This window comes from Dermacentor andersoni, chromosome 1 (genome assembly GCF_023375885.2).
Source record: "Dermacentor andersoni chromosome 1, qqDerAnde1_hic_scaffold, whole genome shotgun sequence".
NCBI classification, from domain to species: Eukaryota; Metazoa; Arthropoda; class Arachnida; order Ixodida; family Ixodidae; genus Dermacentor; species Dermacentor andersoni.
The window spans coordinates 386,548,961-386,568,485 of NC_092814.1; the positions used below are offsets into that span (position 1 = coordinate 386,548,961).

The 19,525-nt window shown below is 45.4% G+C and overlaps 1 protein-coding gene across 2 annotated transcripts; it reads right to left on the reverse strand.

Moving 5' to 3' along the window:
- Positions 1–7,042: 7,042 nt before the first annotated feature.
- On the reverse strand, positions 7,043–18,726 carry LOC129381764 (uncharacterized). Of its 2 annotated transcripts, none has more exons than XM_055064863.2 (3): positions 18,620–18,726; positions 12,910–13,191; positions 7,043–8,973 (listed from the first exon to the last, which is right to left on the reverse strand). In XM_055064863.2, the coding sequence occupies exons 2-3, from the start codon at positions 13,143–13,145 to the stop codon at positions 8,790–8,792; spliced, it is 420 nt and encodes a 139-aa protein (XP_054920838.1). In that variant the 5' UTR covers positions 13,146–13,191; positions 18,620–18,726; the 3' UTR covers positions 7,043–8,789. The 2 variants fall into 2 exon arrangements, with proteins under 2 accessions (XP_054920838.1, XP_054920837.1); XM_055064862.1 differs by having other exon boundaries at positions 12,910–13,194.
- Positions 18,727–19,525: the final 799 nt, after the last annotated feature.

The following is a 19,525-nucleotide window of genomic DNA, read 5'->3' on the forward strand; positions in this document are numbered from 1 at the left end:
ACTGCTTCGGAAAAAGAACACGCCTGCTTTGTTTGGGCGGTTCAGAAATTATCTTGTTATTAGTACGGAGCAAAATTCACTTTCAAAACCGGCCACTGTCCTTTGACGTGGCACAGACACATGTCCCCTCAGAACGGATGCTTGCCTAGGTGGAGTCTCATTCTCCAGGAATATAACTTCACTGTCCGCTACAAAAAAGGCAAGTTGAATAGGAACGCGGATAGTTAGAGCGACTTGTTTCAGTAAACGGACGCATTATTTCCCTTCCTTTGAGTAACGAGATATGCCGATTGATTATGCGCTGGCAAAGATCCTCGTAGCTTCAAAACATTGCTTGTGTATATATACTTACAGTGGTTGTATTCATTACCTGTTACTCACAATTCTTTTGCAACAACAGTATCACTCTGGCCTTGTCGGTGTACGAGGAGATAAGGAAAGCTATTTAGAAAGGTGGTTGGATCTGCATTATCAAAATGGAAAAAAAATAAAAAGACAGGGTTGAGTTTGATATAATAGGAGACTGGCGAGTCAAGCACCAAGAGCCTGCGCTTGCACATGGGGCAGTGCTACATTGTTTCGTTTGTTTCACGCACATTCTCCAAAGCACAGGATCCAGCAATTTGTCGCACGAAGGTCGTCGCCAGTGCACTACAGGCTTCATCGGCGTTCTTCATGGCCATAGAATCAACTTTACCGGGCATTCTGAACTTGCGGGGCGAGGAGGAGCTGTTAGATACGGACCATTAACTAGCATCGGTCAAGCTCTCCAAACGAAAGCACTCACCGTCGCATTCCAATTATGGGGCGCAGGTGTGCGTCGACTATGCCATCGGACCCGTCGGACAGATTGGCTATCCCGCCCTCGTGTGGCACGCGTGGAGCTTTTGTCTCCCCGCTGCGTGACACCTCCCGAAAATGCTACTGGAAGCCAGCATGGTTCGAGGCAGTCGACCCAAGTCTCGAGAAATACTGCTTGCAGCACTGTAATGTCCTTCAAGACGACCCGTCCCGTCCAGTTCAGCGTCTTCTAGGCGAGAGGCAACGTTCGACGGAGGCAGCCATCGAAGAGCCCATGGAGTGTCGACATTGGCCGAACATGACGCCGCTTGCACGGGCTCTATGATTGATGAACATGAAACCCCCTCTACGGGCTAGACGACTGGCTGAAAATGACCTGACCCCGGTTGACTGAAGGGGTTATAAGCCAGAGAACCATCGCGAAGAGAGAGTTCTTGCCGCGGGCTGCAATGTCCAGTTTGCTGGCGGCCGTACCGATGGCGCTTTACAGTTTTTTGCTTTGTTTCAATCCTGTCTATACTGTAAATAAACCTTAATTTCTCTAAGTCCCCCTCAACTTCGGCCAACTGCCGCACTCAACGGCAAGATCAAATAACATCTACTTGCGCTCGCCCTTGGCGGAGGTAGAAAAACGAGTTTCTTCCAAAAAGCTGGGCTTTGAGGAAGTTTGTCAAATTTCACGGAGAAAAGCGCAGAGTGGGAAAGAATGCAACCGCGGTGAACAGTGCATCTTCTCTCTTTCTTTTTCAAAACAGCTGCAATTGGCGACGATACTTTTTTGTTCTGCCCCATGAAGTCGCGGAAGCTTTCTGCTCCTTTTGTAGAGAGGCTAAAACATTGTGCTGGTGAAGTTGATTGACGTGAATAACATTTACATTCTGCAGTTTTTTAGTGTTGTCTGCATACAATGTGAACAATACTTTTGAAACTACAGTGTCAAGCTCTTCTTTCCTACTGTCCCAGACTATACTGTTATGAAAACAATTTGACCCTACTTTTCAGACGCCTCATTGCTAGTCCATCGAAAACGTTATGTAGGCGCATATCTGGCACGATTAAATCACAGTTTATCCTGGTTGTCTGCAACAGATTGTCGGCAGTCATAAAATATGCGGAAGCTCTCTTAGAGAGCCGTCGGTAAACGATGCGCGCTTCATGAGAAGTAGCTTGATTCGTTCCATAAGGCGGCCATCGACGAGCGACACGACAGGAAAAACTGCATTTCAGTCGTGATGGTTTATTAGGTTCAGGGTGTGTGTCATGGATGACGAATAGAGATTACTAAACCGGATTTTTACAGTTCTTTACTTTATCGTGGCACCGGTGGTAGGCACAATTGAAGAATAGATTTTCACACTGACACGAGTAAACGCTATTGCGTTACAGAAGCTGGCGATACAGGTCCGGCAAAATACAGGAGGATTTTTCGCAATAACTTGAAATTGTTTGCATTCGCAGCTACTCTAGGATTTGAAAATATTTCCAGAATATATTGAACCAAACAGTCAAATTTAGTGCGCATACAGTCGATATATTACAGCCGAAACAAGGAGAATATATCATTTCAAAGAACAGCCTAATTGCATGCTTCAAAAAGGAAGTGGTGTTTTATGAGTTATCTGCACATTTCCAAACGCTCAATGAACACCAGGCATCATTACCCTGTACCGCTGACGAATCAAAAGATCAATTTCGGGGAGCTTGGTTCCTGTATCGCACGCAAATTTGATCCGTACTATATGTATCTAAAAATTTAGTCTACTTTGGTGTGGTGAGTAAAATTGAGAAGCCTAATGTTCTAACGATGCATGGTAGGCAAAGAGGCACGTCGTGGCGAAGAAGCAAGTGTGACTTTTGATCGGCTATGGTTTAGCGTGTGCACATAAGGCATTGTACACAGGCCTTTTCAGGTGGAGGTTTCGTTCCCTACCCTCCCGGATTAGGTGTGGTTGTTGCTGGTGCTCGTGGTTGCCGTCTGCTGCTGGGTTGATTGTGATCTTGGTGGGTATAGTGGGATCTTGGTGGGATCTTATGGGTATATACCAAAATTATACGTGCGTTGAATGCGATTATCAGGAAACAGGCTGTGTATGCACCCATGTATTCTGACCGACCGAGTGGTAGTGCCAGTAAGCGCACCTCGATTCGGCGTAATGTCAAAGTCCTGTTTAAAGCCTCAGAATATGATATCCACTGTCAAGTATCTGTAAAGCATACTGACTTCATTGCGGAATAACCAACTATATTCAACGGATTCTTTGATTTACGTAATTTTCTTTGGTTTAGCCATTCGGAATGTGCCACTGGGTTTATGCGCATTCTTGGCGAATCTACCGGAATGGGTATGTGCTACTGTGCGCCAAAAGTGCATACACCCTATACTTATTAGGTTTAGGTAGATATACATTGCGTCACACTTCTTTGTGCTTACACCTTTCACCGCCATACTTAACCCGACAACCGAAAGTAAGTTTCGTCATTTATTTTAACTCGGAAACTTTATGGCCGAAAAAAATACACCATCGAGTCTTGAACTGTACACAGTGCACTATTTTTTCACATAGTCGCCATCGACGTTGACACATTTGTCGTAGCATGCAATCAATTTGAAGAAACCACTCTGGTAAAACTCGGTGCACTGTGAAGCAAGGAATTGTCGTACAGCCTGCTCCATCTCAGCATTGTTTTTTAAGTAACGTTCCAAGATTGCGGTTTTCAATGCAGGCACCTGGTATCCATTCATGGCGCATAACAGCACGCACTCCTATTGGCGACCACGTTGTCAGCACCCGTCTGTGTGCCATCGTGATTTGTACTCGAATAACCTCGGGCACGTCGGTCTGCTGTTACTTTGTCTTCATCGGCGCTCTGCGCATGCGTGATTCCTCCTCCACTGACGCTCCTTCCGTCGATGAACTAGCAACGGGCGTTGATTCTTAAGGCGATTGTTTGTTTCACCTGGTGTACCATCTTCTCTTAAAAAAAAACGACGAAACTTACTTTCGGAACGTCCCTCGTAATGGCATTCGTGGCTTTGTCCCCAACACGGACGTTTTTACACAATCTATTGATTCGACTTTCCAATTTGCCATACGTTGTCAGCAGTGTTACGCACAAACATAAAATTCGCATTATTTCAGTGTTGTCACATTTCGGGTAGATAGACATTAACATCGCATTAGATTCGATGTTGCACAGGATTGAAGTAAACATTGTTCCGATCGGCGTTAGTTGTATATCACCTAAATTACTGCTCCGCTAAAGCTTCAGTTCAAGTAGAATACAGCATGTGCATTTGATCTGAGTGATTTTTTTGCAATCCACCTCCCTCACAATGCGGTCGCCATTGCCATGAATCAAGCCTCAGACCTCGGCTGCCGCTGCAGAAGGATGTTAAACGGACACACAAGCGTGCTAGCTTCAGTGCGAGTTCCCCTCCCGCCATTGTTGCGGACTTGCGTGACGCAGTGGAGGGCGTCTCGGTGAGCGCAGTAGACGCTGGTCGGCATTCCTGCTGGAACAACTTGCTAGAAGCTGCTTCTGCTTCTACACCGTTGATTCCCGCTTTCACACTATGTGATTACGTCTCACTAGCGACCGGCTTGAGTGATGCGTGGAATAACCTCTGGCGTGCAGCTGTGTTTGCATACTTCACGTTTCCGGACATATCGGAGTCAAAAGTCTGATTCATCTGCTAAAAAAAGCGTAAATGAACCTAATGACTCAGAGCTAAACTCTTTGCCGTGCAGTTAGCGCAGCTGACGAATCTTCAAAGTGCCGTCTGTGTTTTTCCGCAAACAGGTGCGAGTAACCCTGGTTATGTTACAGTTTGCTTTGTTGCTCTCCTTCAGTTTCGTCCGGACTGTGCTTCACGAAAGAGTGCTATAAACTCATTGTTAGCCTCGGGCCTTTCAATACACCCTTATACTTAACTGCAAATTATGAATGTTGTAGGTGGGTTCTGCCAAGATGGCAGAGGGAATCGAGGCGCACTCGCTCACTTCGATGGCAATCAGTGCCAGTGCACCTGAGGGCTCACTTTTCGAACAAGAAAGGCGCTCTCAAATGGCTATTGCTGTGGCATAAGGTATAAATAAAAAGTTAGAGAAGAATTAACGTAAAATCTCCAAGACTGGAATTTCTCGAACGCTGATATTTAAAAAAGATTATTAGTCAAGAAACAGTCTGCAGTCAGTGATAGATGCCACAGACTGCATCTGAGCTAGAACTATCGCAACGTTAGCGTTGGGGTAGAATCTCGGTTTGAAATATTGTGTATGCGGGTTCTCTACCACATATTTGATGTATTTTTTGTCTTGCTTCTTTTCTGTTGATGTTTGCGCTGCCCTGCTGGGGAGAGTTTGTCTAATAGGCCCAAATTAAATATTTTTTGCCACTCTAATATGCCATTAGCAGAAAGACAGAAGCAATATGTCCTCACCACCACTCGAGTGCTACATCCATTCCACCGTAATGTCTTGCATTTCAGTACGTCTGTTTACTGCTTTCGATTGTGCTGCCTAGCACATGTGATGATGGGGGGGGGGGGGGGGGGGTATGCGTGCGCGATGGGCAGTTTGGTACAATTACTGTTTGTTTTGTAACTTCGGCAACAAGCGGTGCGCCATTAAGTGAAAAGCAGTCACGCAACCCCCTTTGAGATAATTTAGAGGAACTAAGAAATCTTGGACATCATCATCGAGCATACTTACACCAGGAAAAAAAATTCTTCGTGTTCGATTTTTCTGATAGCCTTGATGAGGCCAAACCATTTTTTATGGTGCAGCAGTGCAGCATTCTGTAGGGACTATGAAAATTGCAATACGAAAGTAGTGCTCTGAAGTAAAATCTATTCTAGCCACTGTACACTGAGTATAGAGTAAAGCTTCGTGAGATGTGGCTTTGCGGAAAAGCTCTCTCGTTATGGATACACCGTATCCCATAGACGACTAATGAGTACGTCAAACGTAGCCGGCAAGAAATGTAAAGGAATTTGGTGGTAGTACCTTTAAAATACATTCGCGTGTACGTCCGATGAATCACTTTGCATTTCGTTCTCTTAAAATGGTGAAAGAAAGCCGCAACCGATAGCGCGCCGCAAGCAATTGAAACTTGTACAAAATAAGAAACTAACATTCCTTAACTATACACGAACCGGCGACCTTTAAGAAACGTCAGAAGAAGAAAATAGATTCAGTGTTGTTTTCCTATCCCATACGAAGGAACCAAAGCTGCGATGAAGGGCACACGTGCACTAGAAACTACGCTGCCAATGTCAAGTGCTATGGTCATTATTTTACCACTCCTGGTTAAATAAATTTGGTGTTGAGAAGCCAACAACAAGCAATATATACCTGACATAGAAATCCGGCCCATCGGATATGTTGGGACCAGGAATCGCTAATAGTTAACGGAGGAACGTGTCGACTTTAAATAGCATGTATGCCTAGTACTAACCTATATTCTGTATAGACATAAATAAACTTAAAGAGCTCCCTAACAGAGGGGGGGGGGGGGGGGGGAGGGTTGCGCTCCTGGCTTCCGATCCTTCTGTGTACGACTCAATTTGCGCTGTGCTACCAGTATGACTAATAACATGACGCGCGCTTAACACTAATGTCACTGAAATCACGCAACTATACCTACGGCTCTTTCAGAAATCGGACATAATAGCCTTATACACGTATTCTCCTAACATAGAACATCTGCATCCAATATTTCTCTCGGTATCAATCGTCTCGTCAAATATTTATAACATATGTCATAACCGAGGCCTTCCATATTAAAAAGCGTGCCGATATGTGTGAATGAGCCATCTATACTACTAACTGACAAGAAATTTAGCTTTTTGAACACCACGTGAATTTTTAGAATGGGTACTATTTCTGTGTTTGTTAGACGTAGTTCTATATACATTTTTTTTAATTTTTATTCTAAAGTCTCTTGCACATGATCACTTTGGTTAGCCTGGGTATATATGATTGTGGAATTTTCTTTAAAGATATAAAACTCAGTTGCGACTCAGCGCTTGTGCGCTACCTTTGCTTTGTGTCTCGTTTGTTGTGCGCGCTGCAGTTTCATAATGCGCAGCTACCAACTCGTCCAACTTTCAGTACTTTAACAATTTATAAGAGGTTTCAAAAATATGTCTATGGGGATATTTGCATTGATGGATGCATTTATAATGAAAGCCCCAGTGTCTCGTCGGTCAATGTTATTTGAGACCAGTAATACCAACAGATTCTTCTTGCGTGTTTTTATTGTCCGCGTGACACATTATTTTTCCTTTGTAGAAACCTTTCTCGTGCACAATACAATGAATCCTTAATGCATATGCCGACATCCGTGGTCAGAAACGTAAGATTCACTCGTCATCGCATCTGACTTTATTTAGGTAATCCGCTTTAGTTCCTATTTCACCTTACGTTAAGTAAGCTGTAAACATTAGGGAAAGACATTTGTCGCACTCTCTTGAGCTTTGACACACCATGGTACGACGACACGGTTTACGCAATAAGGTGGCCGAATATTGTTGACAACGCCTGTCAATTTTTTTTTTCGCTTCCCAGCTTGATTGCTGAGGTTATAAACACAAAATCATGCGAAATTATGCGATGCACCGCTTGACAGACCATGTAATTCTATAGGATGTTACGGAAGCAAGACTTCATATAAAGATACATGCCTGAAGTTGAAATACATGTGCTTTCCAAACAGCTTTTTAAAATGATGTCTTTGGTTACATAAGAACGTACGTAAGCGATACAGTTCTGACCCGTATTTTGGCAGAGTTGTCAGGCATATCAGCCGGCCTCTCCTTTGAAATGTTAAGTTCTCACGCAAGCAACATAGACCATGCACTCTACAACACGTCACGCAAGGCAAATAACGGAAGACAAAGAAGGAGGACAACAATCACGTTAAAATAAAAAGTTCTTGGATGAGTGTACGCAGCAACATAGCACACAAAAGAGAGTACGCAAGAGCTTCACAGCGATTACACAATATGACACGACTAAATGTGTCACAAAAACATAACATGCACCGAACAGTAGTATGTAAAAAGAGCTAGAAATTCTCGTTCCAATATTACTCATACAATTTCAATGTGCACCTAGATTTCTCAGAAGCATCAATTTGCACTTGAAGGGGCTCACTTATTCGTAGTTTGCAATAAAAACACGGAACTAGAAAACTGCACTACTGTAAAGTGCAATAGAGGACTTTACTTCACACCTAAAAGAAAACACAGGAAGCCATAGCACTCACCAGTTCTATATGCAGTGCTGAAAATGCACACGACACCAATTTTAGGCCCAGATTGGTAAAAAAAAATTACATGTGCTCGCTGCTTTGCGAAGTAGGAATGCAATTGAGTCGGGCGTGAGAACACTGCGGTGTCATTAAAAAGACGCAAAAGTTGCGGGGTTTCGCTTCGTGTATTCGGTTTAGTAAGGTAAAATATTACACATAGTCTAGCTTTCTCGAATTGGGAACACACTCTCGCATGGGTACAAAAATAGATGGAAGCACACATTGAATCACACACATCGACGACCAGGCGTACATGAGCAATGGAATACGTACACAGCGAATGCCAAACATTTTCCTGTAGCGCACATTACGCTTGACACCTCGGGACATTTAGTGATAAATTTACTTTGGGAAATATTTCTGAAAGCGAACCTGTAAAACCTTAAATGTGGCAGCTGCCAATCAAGGAGTGCTATTTAGGAGTTCACTGGCATTTTTCCGATACGCCAGTTTCATAGAAAACAGTCCGTTCTGCTTCATTTACATTTTCCGCATGTCAGTTGTCAGGCGCTCTTCGAGGTGATACATGCTAGTGAGTTAGTTATCAAAGTACAAGCACTCGACGACGACATACCAGTCAGACTCTGTCCATTCTGTTGATCTCTTACGTAAGGTCACATTGTAAAAAGCTAAGCACTTGTAGTCATCCTACTATGGTGTTCGTTTAGCAGTTTTCACCAGTAGCTTCCATGATAGCCTCCGTGATAGCCACTGTGGTAACCCCCGCCATGGTATCCGCCACCATGGTGGCGCCTCTCATGCTGTCGGTCGAGGATGAGCAGCGTGTTGCGCCCTTTGGTGTGCTTGTGGTGATGAACGTGCTTGGTGTGGTGATGATGCTTGTGAACAGTGTGAATCCTACACAGAAATAGAGGAAATGCGCGTAAGTTATGAAAAACGCCCGGCTTTGCTGGTACGCCGTACACGATTGACGTGAGTACAGTATGACACAAAAGGCGAGGACAACAGAATGGCGTTCTCTTGTGTAGACTACTCATATATCGGGCAGTACATATCTATCATGCTCTTTCAGAAATCTGACATTATAGCCCTGTACACCTGTTCTTCTTACAAAGAACATATGCGAACCCTGAACACGTGCTTGAACATGCATAGAAGCATTCCCCAATATCTAACCACTGTTGCTCGCACTGACAAATGTATATATATATATATATATATATATAGGTAAAATGAACGAAGGTACACACTCATAAAAATTGCATCTTTAACGTTCTTAACGCTGCAGCCGCGGCACGGCCTTCGTCAGAATTAATCATTGATTCTGACGAAGGCCGTGCGACGGCCGAAACGTTAAAAACATTAAAGATGCGATTTTCGTAAGTGTGCACACCTTCGTTTGTTCAACTACCTATGCACCGGACCTATAGAACTTCTCATTGAATTATATATATATATATATATATAGATAGATAGATATATATATATAACGCAACACTCTGACTGCACAGCGGGCAATATATGCCTGCTTGAATTCTTTCGCAATTACAACAGGAAGCATTCTTTGCCCCAGTTCTCCGATTTGAAGGCATTTGCTCGCTTTCCTGCCTGTCTGCCGGCCTACCAGATTACCTTGTATCCTTTACACGGGATGCAGTACCGAGAAATTTGATCGCGTAGCGCATTTTTGGAACGTTATGCAGACCCCTTACAATATCAGACCTGTCCGCTGTTGGTCCGTGAGTGTTTCCGCAAGCTGGGAAGATAGCCCTGAGGCTGTCGGGAACTGACGGAGAAGTTGAGGAGCGCAACAGGAGTCGCGCAAGGGCGTCGTTATTCGTGACGCGTGCTTCGCTTTATGTATTTCCCCAACGCATTGGACCTGCGTCACTCTTATTCGGAAGCTTTCTTTGCCTCTGCTCCCGACTTTCCAAGCGCTGCTGCTGCTGTAGTCTTGCTTGCGCGAGCCGCTCAGTTCCTTGTAACACCCCCCAGATGGCGCTCGACTCCGCGCATCTCGGCCGGCGCCGCTACGGCAGCGTTCCACAGTTTGTGCGTATGGCTCGTGCTGTGCTTGCTTTCCTATGCGACACAAATAAAGATTCTGGCCTGTGGAGGTCGCGTGCCGGGCTTTGATAGTGTAAACATTACAATCGTCCATAGCCTGAAGAGATCTCACGGAGTTGGCGTCTTAACAGCGTGCTAGCCACGTTTGCACTCAGCATGCACTCAGCATTGAGGACACCCAGGCCTGAAAGAAGTGTCACGCGGAACAGGAGCGTCTTCGCTGTGCAGCTAAACGTGGTGTAGACCGCTAATGATGCTATACAATGTATACAAATAATAATCATAATTAATTGAATTGCGTACACCCCCATTGCTTAATTAAAGCTTAACACTTTAGCCACGATGGGATGTGCCATGTGAGGCAATGGTAATGCTCAACCCTGCCAGAGATTATGAACAATTGCGCACAACAACGCCTCAAGCAAACATGTCTTCGTGTGTGTTATGTGCACTAAGCAGACAAACAGCAGTGGTGCACACAAGGCAACGTTTAACATGAACTCGCCGCTGACGTATTGGACTAAATGCTGAAGAAATAACACATTCGATGCCACTCGTTACAGAGGTCCAATCGCATCACGGAAGAAGAATCGAGCTCTGCCATCCAGAGCTCAAAACTTTCACGGCAAACTTGGGCGGCCCAGGGGGCCCACAATGCGGTGTTTTTTTTTTTTTTTTTTTAATTCGAAAGCATGTTCTTAGGTTAGGCTCGTCCTAACTGTCCCCACGTGGGAGGGGTCCGCAGCTCTGCCATCCGGCAGCGCTTTTCAGGACCTTGTCAATAAAGTTATTTGTTTGTCTGTCTCTCTATTCGCCGCCAACGTCACCGCCTATTATCGTCAATCAAAGCAAGCAGCATACAAAGCTTCGCTTACATCGATTCCTACGGCGTGAGGGATCCGCACAATTTTTTTTTAGCGAAGCTGTTTGTGCTGAGGGTTCCGTGCATTTTTTGTGTCCGTTAACAAGTGCGCGTGAGCAAAAAAACTGTCATCATCATCACTGGCTCGTGCCACTGCTTGCGGTTTCGTCGTCGTCTTCTACCGCAAATCGGTTGTTGGCATCCCTCGGCGTAACAGCGCGAACGCGCCCGTGCCACTGCTCGCGCGTTCCTTGTCTTCTACAGCTGGCTCCATTGCCGCTCATAATGCCAGCGTTCCTATACTGCCCCTCCCTCTGCGAAGGCGCTGACTGTACCCTGCCAGTCGGTACGGTGATTGCGGTCTCAAATTATTTGCTTCGAAAGATCGCGAAATGAACACACCAATGTATAACATGAATCAACGCGGATGTATAATAATAAATGTGTGTGCGCACCTTTAGTCACGATGACCACCGCTCAAGACAGTAAATGTGTTCGTACCTTTGTTCAAAATTCTGTCACGTCTTTGTCGTGTGCTACACAGCTTCGCTGGTCATCCACCTTCACAGAGTGGAATGGCTTATATTTTTTTTTTCTTGTTCAAACTCGGCATGCACATTATGTATTTTCCGGTTGGTTATTAACAACATGCTCAACTCTTTTCCGAATCGCGCTTGTTCCAGGGTCGGTGCTGCTGTCTTTGTCACGTCATTTGATATTTCTTAATTTTTTACGCACCTTCATCTGATTTGACGACGGCGAACCTGTCTGCATGCAACAGCCTTTTCATTTGATTGTGTTGTTTTTTTTTTTTTTTTTGCAGCGACGAAGTATGTTTCGTTCTATTGTGGCCCTCATTTACGCGCTGCGTTGCCTTTATAGAAATTATGCAATGCTTTCATCAAAGACAACCATATCTTCAGCAGTGTCTGCGATTTGCTGCCCGGGCCTTGTATTAATATATATGGCGATATTTTATCATGGCTACGCATCGAGCATCAAAATTACGCACAACCTTAAGGTTCAAAACTCTTTCGAGGAGTCATTGTGTTGACAGTGTTCTTTTTTTTTTTTTTGTCATATAGTACATATGAACCATCCACTTGGTTTGGGCTGTACATAAAACGAGCAATTTGCCGAAAAAGCATGTCTTTATGTATGAGAAAGGCAAAAATTGGTTATGTTTCGTGAATTGTAACCAAAGAAAACGTGAAAACGTAACTAGGAAGTTTCTAATTCACACCGAGAGTCCCTGAATAGCAGCAGCAGCAACACACTGCCTTTGACAGAAGTCAACGCTGTATATCGCATCATTTTGCACACCTCTGAGTATCAAAATGGATTTACCTTCTAAATTAAAAGACATTTTGTAATCCTTATGATTTGCATATATTCGCGCAATTTATTTTCATTGTATATAGCGTGTCATTGAAATTTATCATGCCATCCTATCAACAGTTCAGAGCATGTGTATACTCCAACTATCTTGGGTTTTCGAACAACCTGGGTATTTGCTTATGGAAATTGTGTTGTAACCCTAGTTTTGATTACACAAATGCTGACTTGGTGGAATGCCCTGAGACACCAAAGTGCCATCAATTATCGCGCTTCCCCGATAGTGCGTGAAAGCAATAGTGCGAAAAGAATATGTTCATAAGCTATCGTGTAGCAATAATGAATATATTGATTTAATCTACAATGCCTTAATTCCGACACCATGGGGCAATCAGTACCACTAAACAATACCACCTGTAGTTTCACATTCTATACTTCAAAGTAATGCCACCAAAGGCAGTAGTCAATCCGAACTTCGCTGAATCTTACGCAGCTCTGAATATCTGAACTTGCTCCTAACAGATCTTGTACGCTGTAGACCTCGTATTACGAGGCATTACGATACTCACGGCACTTTGAACGGTATGGGGTTCGGCACCGGCACGATGTTTGTGTGGTGAGACTCCTGAGGAAATGGTATAGGGATTGGGATGACGCGCTTCTTCAGCAGTGCGTGTGCCAGGAGGACTTTCATGATCTTCTTGTGTTTTTTGTGACCCATCGCTTCGCTCGAATGAACCATCAGGGCTAATAGCACGAACGCTGTGGTGCAAAGGAGGATGCAGGGCCTCAGCCTCGGCCTCATGCTCAATCAAGGGCGGCAGCTGTCTCCCTAAAATGGAGGGTCACGTCTGCTGCAAAGAAAGAAGATACAGACACGATAATTAGGCAATCGGTTTAGCTCGGCGTAACGTCAGTGCCGCACGACAGGTCTCCTAGAGACTCCCCCAACTACAGTATGATTTTCAACTCTCACAGTAACATAAGCGCTCAATCTGAGAAACCAAGCCGTAACTGTCAGACGCGCGTACTTCACCTATAGTTTTGCATTAAGAAATGATTGCAGCGCTATGAGAACTTCAGGATGACGGTGGCCTGAACAAATGTCGAAAGAAAAGGACAACAGCTGTGAGTTTATGCACCTCTATTTGACCTCCAAACGATTTTCGTCCGGAAAAGGTGCAGCCATGTGGTTCAAAGAATCCATGAAATATAATCAAATGAGTATTATGATCACAAGAGATGAGAAGTGTAAAGTCCCCGTGTAGGATCAAAATGCGTGAAATACTGCGCTCGGTCTCAAAGTATTTGGCTCCAGGGTCTAAATTCAGCAGACTTACCAGAAGTTGTTCACGAAAAATGTTTTTACACGCGCTACTAGGCACATCAACAATGATTTCCAGCGCACATTACAACAGCCTTCAAGTTAGAGATTTCAATGTTGCATAAAAACGTTAGAATTCACTGCCCTTCGCATTTTTATATATATTTGTCATTTCCGTGTACTTGACTGGCTAATTACTCTCACCTTCAAGCTCGTTTACAGAAAGATAAAATGTGAAATTTAGAGTGACGAACCAATAACAACGGTCTGCTTGGAATTTCGCATTGTAATTTTATTTCTCTGTTTATTATACAGCAGCGTTAAATATGCGAGAAAAATTCTTGCAGTGCAAGATATTTACGTTCTCGACACAGCCTTCACGCGCATGTTTGTCTTCGTGCTTTCCCTGCCACAGAGCAACTAAAATACTTTGAATTTTTAGCTAGAAGTTGAAGTTGAAAATGTCTCGTGTTTTTACACTCCAGTATGATTCATGTCCATATTCCCATGGACGCAACATTTCTGAAACTTGTCATATGCATGTTACGACAAATTTGTAAAAAAAGAAAGGCTGCAGTTCGTAGTGTTCATGTATATCATAGGCCCCTTCCATCCTGCGTGGATTTCCGCGAGACTCGTTTGTTGACTTCAACGATGTTAAGGGAATAATTCGCGTAATTCGATTAAAAATAGCATACGCTTTCAAACACAGGGCGTTACAGCCACGCCGAAGTAGTGGCGGCTATAAAATTGGTGTGGCAAATATGCTGTGTCTACTCGCATAGGTCGGTGCTTCTTTTCGCAGTTCTTGCCGGGTGAAGGGGTTACACAACGTGGCTTGTGGCTACTCACTGAAGCCTGGAACTGCGCTCAGACGGCTATGCAAATAGGTGCTACCACTGTCGGCTGACTATGAACTCATTTGCAGTGACTGACCGATTTATCGGATATAGGCTAGTATCATATTGTAGCGGTTAGAAGGAATTAACCAGCATGCGAGTATGTGCGTTTCATTTACCGAAACATTTTTTTTTCCAAATTTCCTCACTGCAATGCGGTGGTACGGACTTTACAAGAGGCCGTGCCTGAACCGAGTAAGCACGATAGAAGCTTGGAATAAATATTTTAATGGTCGCAATCAGAGGAAACGCTTCTTTGTAGACATTATGGCTTACGCACTAACTATTTCCACGTATATACTACATCTTCGTTTTGATTGTAATCGAGCTAAATCGTTATGAAAAGGCTTCCTACGTTGAACGAGCAATTTAGCGCAATAAAACCCATAGAGACAAGAAAGGTGGACAAAGACAAGCGCTTGTCTTTGTCCACCTTTCTGGTCTCTGTGGTCTTTATTGCGCTAAGTTACTAGTTCAATTATGGAAAACCAAGCAGCCCAACAATCAACTCTTCTAGGTATCCAAAGAGTGCTCTAATATGAAGAACCACAAACATAAATATTATAAGCCGATAACTTACGCTATTATTTAGCACTCTAAACGATGCTTCGGATTCTCAGCCGGATAAGTGTATTTATGTTTTATTTTCGCAATGAGCTGTTCTAGTTTGGGCCGAAATTGACTTGGAGTTTCATTTTCCTCACACCACTTATTATTAGGAAAGTTTTGTTCTCTCAATGTACATTTCAAGTATTTTCGGTGTGAATCGCCCCATGTTAACAAAAAAAAAAATGAATTCTAGGAGCTTTACGCGCTAAAACCGTTATCTCGTTATGAGGCACGCCGTAGTGTGTGTGGGAGGGGGGGGAGGGAGATGGTTGCGAAATAATTTGGAACCCCTGGGGTTCTTTAACAAGTGTCAAATGCAGGCTGCAGGACCGATCTTTGCATTGCGCCCCATATAAGTGCGGCTGCCGTGGAGGGAACGAACAGGTACCCCCGAACTCAGCTGGGAGACGACTAGCGGGTCGTGAAGGGTAGCCAACCAGGCGCGACCTTGTTTAACCTGCCTGCCTTTTCTCATTTATCTGTCTCCTGCTTGGTCGCAGGGCTAAATGTGGAGTATAGACTCAATCTTCGTCTCGTTCACTTCGCTATCCGACTACAGAAGCGGCGCAATAGCTTCCTCTCCATAAAGAAACACGGAAGCACAAACCAAAAAAATGAAAACAAAGAAAAAAACGAAATCCTTAAAAAACTTTAATTTTTTCTTGTTTGTTCTTTTTATTTTATTACCCTATATGTCTTACATATGGGCGTCTTTCACAAGTATATGTTGGTGTGGAAATCCCTTCTAAGCACTTGCTTTATGCCGCATAAGTAGTCGCACTGAAAGGCTACACTATGTCTATTTATCTAGCACAGTTTTTGAGGGTAAGATTAAACACCGCCAGTCAGAAAGCATCATCCCACAATGGAATCAGTTGGTCAGACACGTGTGCTTACTGAGTGACAGTCAAACCCATACAATATCGAAAAAAAATATGAAAATTCAACCCTGTGCCTACCTTAATGGATAGTTCACTTCTTTTACAATTGAACTTAAGGACGACGGGTTTGTGCGACCATCTGTGACTATTAACGCGATTTCTGTAAGACCACTCGCGTCAGCGAACTCGCCGCAATTTCCTTCTTTCCTTCCCTCCTCTCTCTCCCTGTGATCTTTGTTTCCCCCTTTCCCATTCCCCCGGTGTAGGGTAGCCAACCGGACGTTATTCTGGTTAACCTCCCTGCCTTCTACTTTTCTCTTTCCTCCTCCTTTACAATTGAATTCTTTGTTACACCTGATTTGAGAAAGTCGCCCCGCATAACTGCATACCTGAGTGACAGACTTGTTGTCAACCATTATACGGCCCTAAGCGCGCGAGACCATCAACCTGGCAGTGATATTAGAACTATATTGTTTAGAGTGCAACTCTTTTAATCGCCCATTCCTGCGGAGCGCATCAGCGAAGTCGGCGGCGTAACCGAGCGATCGAGCAGAGCAGTGAAAGATGAAAGAGCGAACGCGGAGCGGCAGATGAAAGACGCGAGCCGCGAACGGCGGAGAGGCAAAGACCAGTGAGAGCGGCCCCATCAGTGACGTGCGCGCGGGAAACCGGTTTCATGCGGACCCGCCCGACTGCTCGTTTCGTACTATCGTCTGCTCGTGTCAGCTCTCACTCTCGCTTGTTTGGTTTGCTCAGTTCGGTCTCACTCGCGCTTGTTTCGAATGCCTTGGTTTGCGATTGTTTTGTAATCTGACTGTACGAGCGACGCGAATTTTTTAGAACTGTCTGGAAGTCGAAGGGCACCACCGATTACAATGGAAACTTGGACGAGTCATGTATAAAAGGTGACGCGCTTGACCTCTACTACATGTCCCTTTGAAATTCTTTTTTTTTAATTACGGTGTTTTACGTGCCAAAGCCACTTTTTGATTATGAGGCACACCGTAGTGGAGGACTCCGGAAATTTTGACCACCTAGGGTTCTTTAACGTGCACCTAAATCTAAGTACACGGGTGTTTTCGAATTTCGCCCCCCTCGAAATGCGGTCACCGTGGCCGGGATTCGATCCCGCGACCCCTCTGAATTTCTATGCCTCAATATATCGCGAAATGAGAACGCGTATATAGCTGCGCTCAAATTTCGAATTAGGGAGTATCGTAACCGTCGGCGATTTTTTGTTGTTGTTCCAAGAGTTTTTACAGTGCCGCGAAACAATGTCGACGACGTTGAAAAAAATAGACATTCTGCTATTACTTTGCCGTCTTTTGCAATGACACGCATCGTTCATTTTCGTAGAATGTAGAAAAACAGCGCTAAGCGCTGTAAGTGCACAGAGGTTCCTTGTGGGTCTAGAAGCTACATTGAACTCGTAGATCCAGAGATATGTGTTGTGGGGATGCGCGACTCTGACGCGTCCCCTGATATGTTGTTTTCCCGCATGGCTCCTGTCTCCTGTGATCCGGCGTGGCCTGGTGTCCGCGGCGGTCGGTGTGGTTGAAGCGCAGTACGAGAGATGGCGCGAGTGCTGCGCTGCTAACGCCGCCTAATGGCGGGGTTAACTTAATTACTTGGGCGCGGAAAGGAGGCTTTTCCTCTTAGGCTGCGGTCAGCAAGCGGCGCGGACATTCCGCGCGTGCGCCGTTCCATGCTTCTGAGAGACCGTCTCGCGAGGCCTGGTTCGAACGTGCCACCGTTCGCGTGACCGTACGCGCGAATGACCAGGCCTCGGTGTCCAGCATGGGACGAACATATTCGCTCGTTATCCGGTCGCGGTCAGTCGGACTTCCTAGATTTGTCGCGCGCCCATCGGCATGTTTTGTGGATAGATACTCGGCTAGCAGGCACTGATCAATGAAAGGTGCAAAAATGCCCTTGTGATTGTTTGCACTACTGTGTTATCGTTCCTTTTTTCCCAAGAGCAGGGGTGAGAATCCCACAGTGTTAAACTCAAGTTCAGCTCCACAGGGAAGTATTGCCATAAACAATGAAAGACTGAATCGAAAGCGAAAAAATACTTGAATGGACGTTCTGCCACATTGTTCAAATAAATTGAGAGGCTGAGAGAACCGACCAGAGCTAAATAAGGAAGAAGGAAAACAAGACTCCTAGCAATGAAATGCATTTACGAGGACGTTTAAACCAAGAAAGCAAGGCGGCAAGGACATATAACATAGTGAACTGCAATATACCCATGAAAAAGAGGCAGCACATCATTTGAATGCGAAGTAGCACAAGACCGACATAAGAGTCACATATAGCTAAAAATATTGGCAACGAAATTGCACGAAAACTAGCAGTAATGTGAGTTCCGTGCACATTTATCTGCCTCACCGGCATATTCCTATCAGGATGCTGTTCATGTCCGCAGCAGTTCAAATTACCTCCTCGAATTCACGAAGGCAATTGTGTACAGAGAGTAGGCATGCTTCAGATGATAACTGATGTGTTAGAAATAGCGACCTCGAACCTATGTTACTGCACTGCACAGGCCGGCATCGCAGCTCACCTGCGCCGGGGCGGGAGTCAGCTCTCCGAGGTCTGGAGCCGAGGACAGCGGACTTTCACCCGAGCAGACTGGGCCAGCTGATAACTGCGAGTGGGGCGCAGCCCGAGAGCCTATATATACCCGGCCAGAGATCGGGTGTTTTTGTTTTGAGTCCAGCTCCAAACCGCCGTCATGTTCCAAATATTGTGATGACGCTCGCAAAGCTGTCTTTCCTGGAATGACCACTCTTCCTACGCGGAAGGTGCGCCCCGGTCTCCTGGTTGTCTAGGAAGAGACGCGGGTGCAACGGCAGGAAGCATTGTCTCCTGGCGTGCGCACGGAAAGGCGTGCCACCCGGTGGTAGCGTCGCCCTCCGACGGTGCGCACCCGAGCAGCGCGCCTTCCAAACTACCAGGATTTTCTTTGCTTCTCGTTATAGCATCCACCTACGCGCCCAGCCTTGTTTAAGGAGGACCTTCCTCGTGGGCTCGCCGAGGTTATCACAAGTACTCACTACGAGGGCTCCGTGCAAAGCCGAGCGCTTACGACGAGCCATGCGAGACGGCTGCTCGCTGATTCGGTGCGTCCTCCGCCCGAGCGTGTTACGCGGTGCGTGACGCAGGGGGAAAATGCGGGTCACGGGGGGGGAGGGGGGGGAGGGTCGATGCGTGCTTCAGGAGGAAAGGTACGACCGGTGACCGTTTGTTTCATGACCAATGTCAGGCCGCCATGACCTCGGCGACGACAAATCGGTGCGGCGAATTGAGCGCCAACATTTACGAGACCCCCAGCGAATGCGTGCCGACCTTCGTCAGAGTGATGAGCGACGAGGAAAGTGCGGTGCTGGCCACATAGCAGAGAGAAAATGCGCTCGCTTCGCCACCGCTCCTCCTCGACGAGGAATGCGGGTGTGCCCTGCGTAAGAAT

Coding starts and splice junctions, on each gene's coding strand:
- LOC129381764 (XM_055064863.2), bottom strand. CDS start 13,145: ATGAGGCCGAGGCTGAGGCCCTGCATCCTCCTTTGCACCACAGCGTTC. Junction 8,974..12,909: donor CCCATACCGTTCAAAGTGCC/GTGAGTATCGTA, acceptor ATTTCTGTGTAG/GATTCACACTGTTCACAAGC.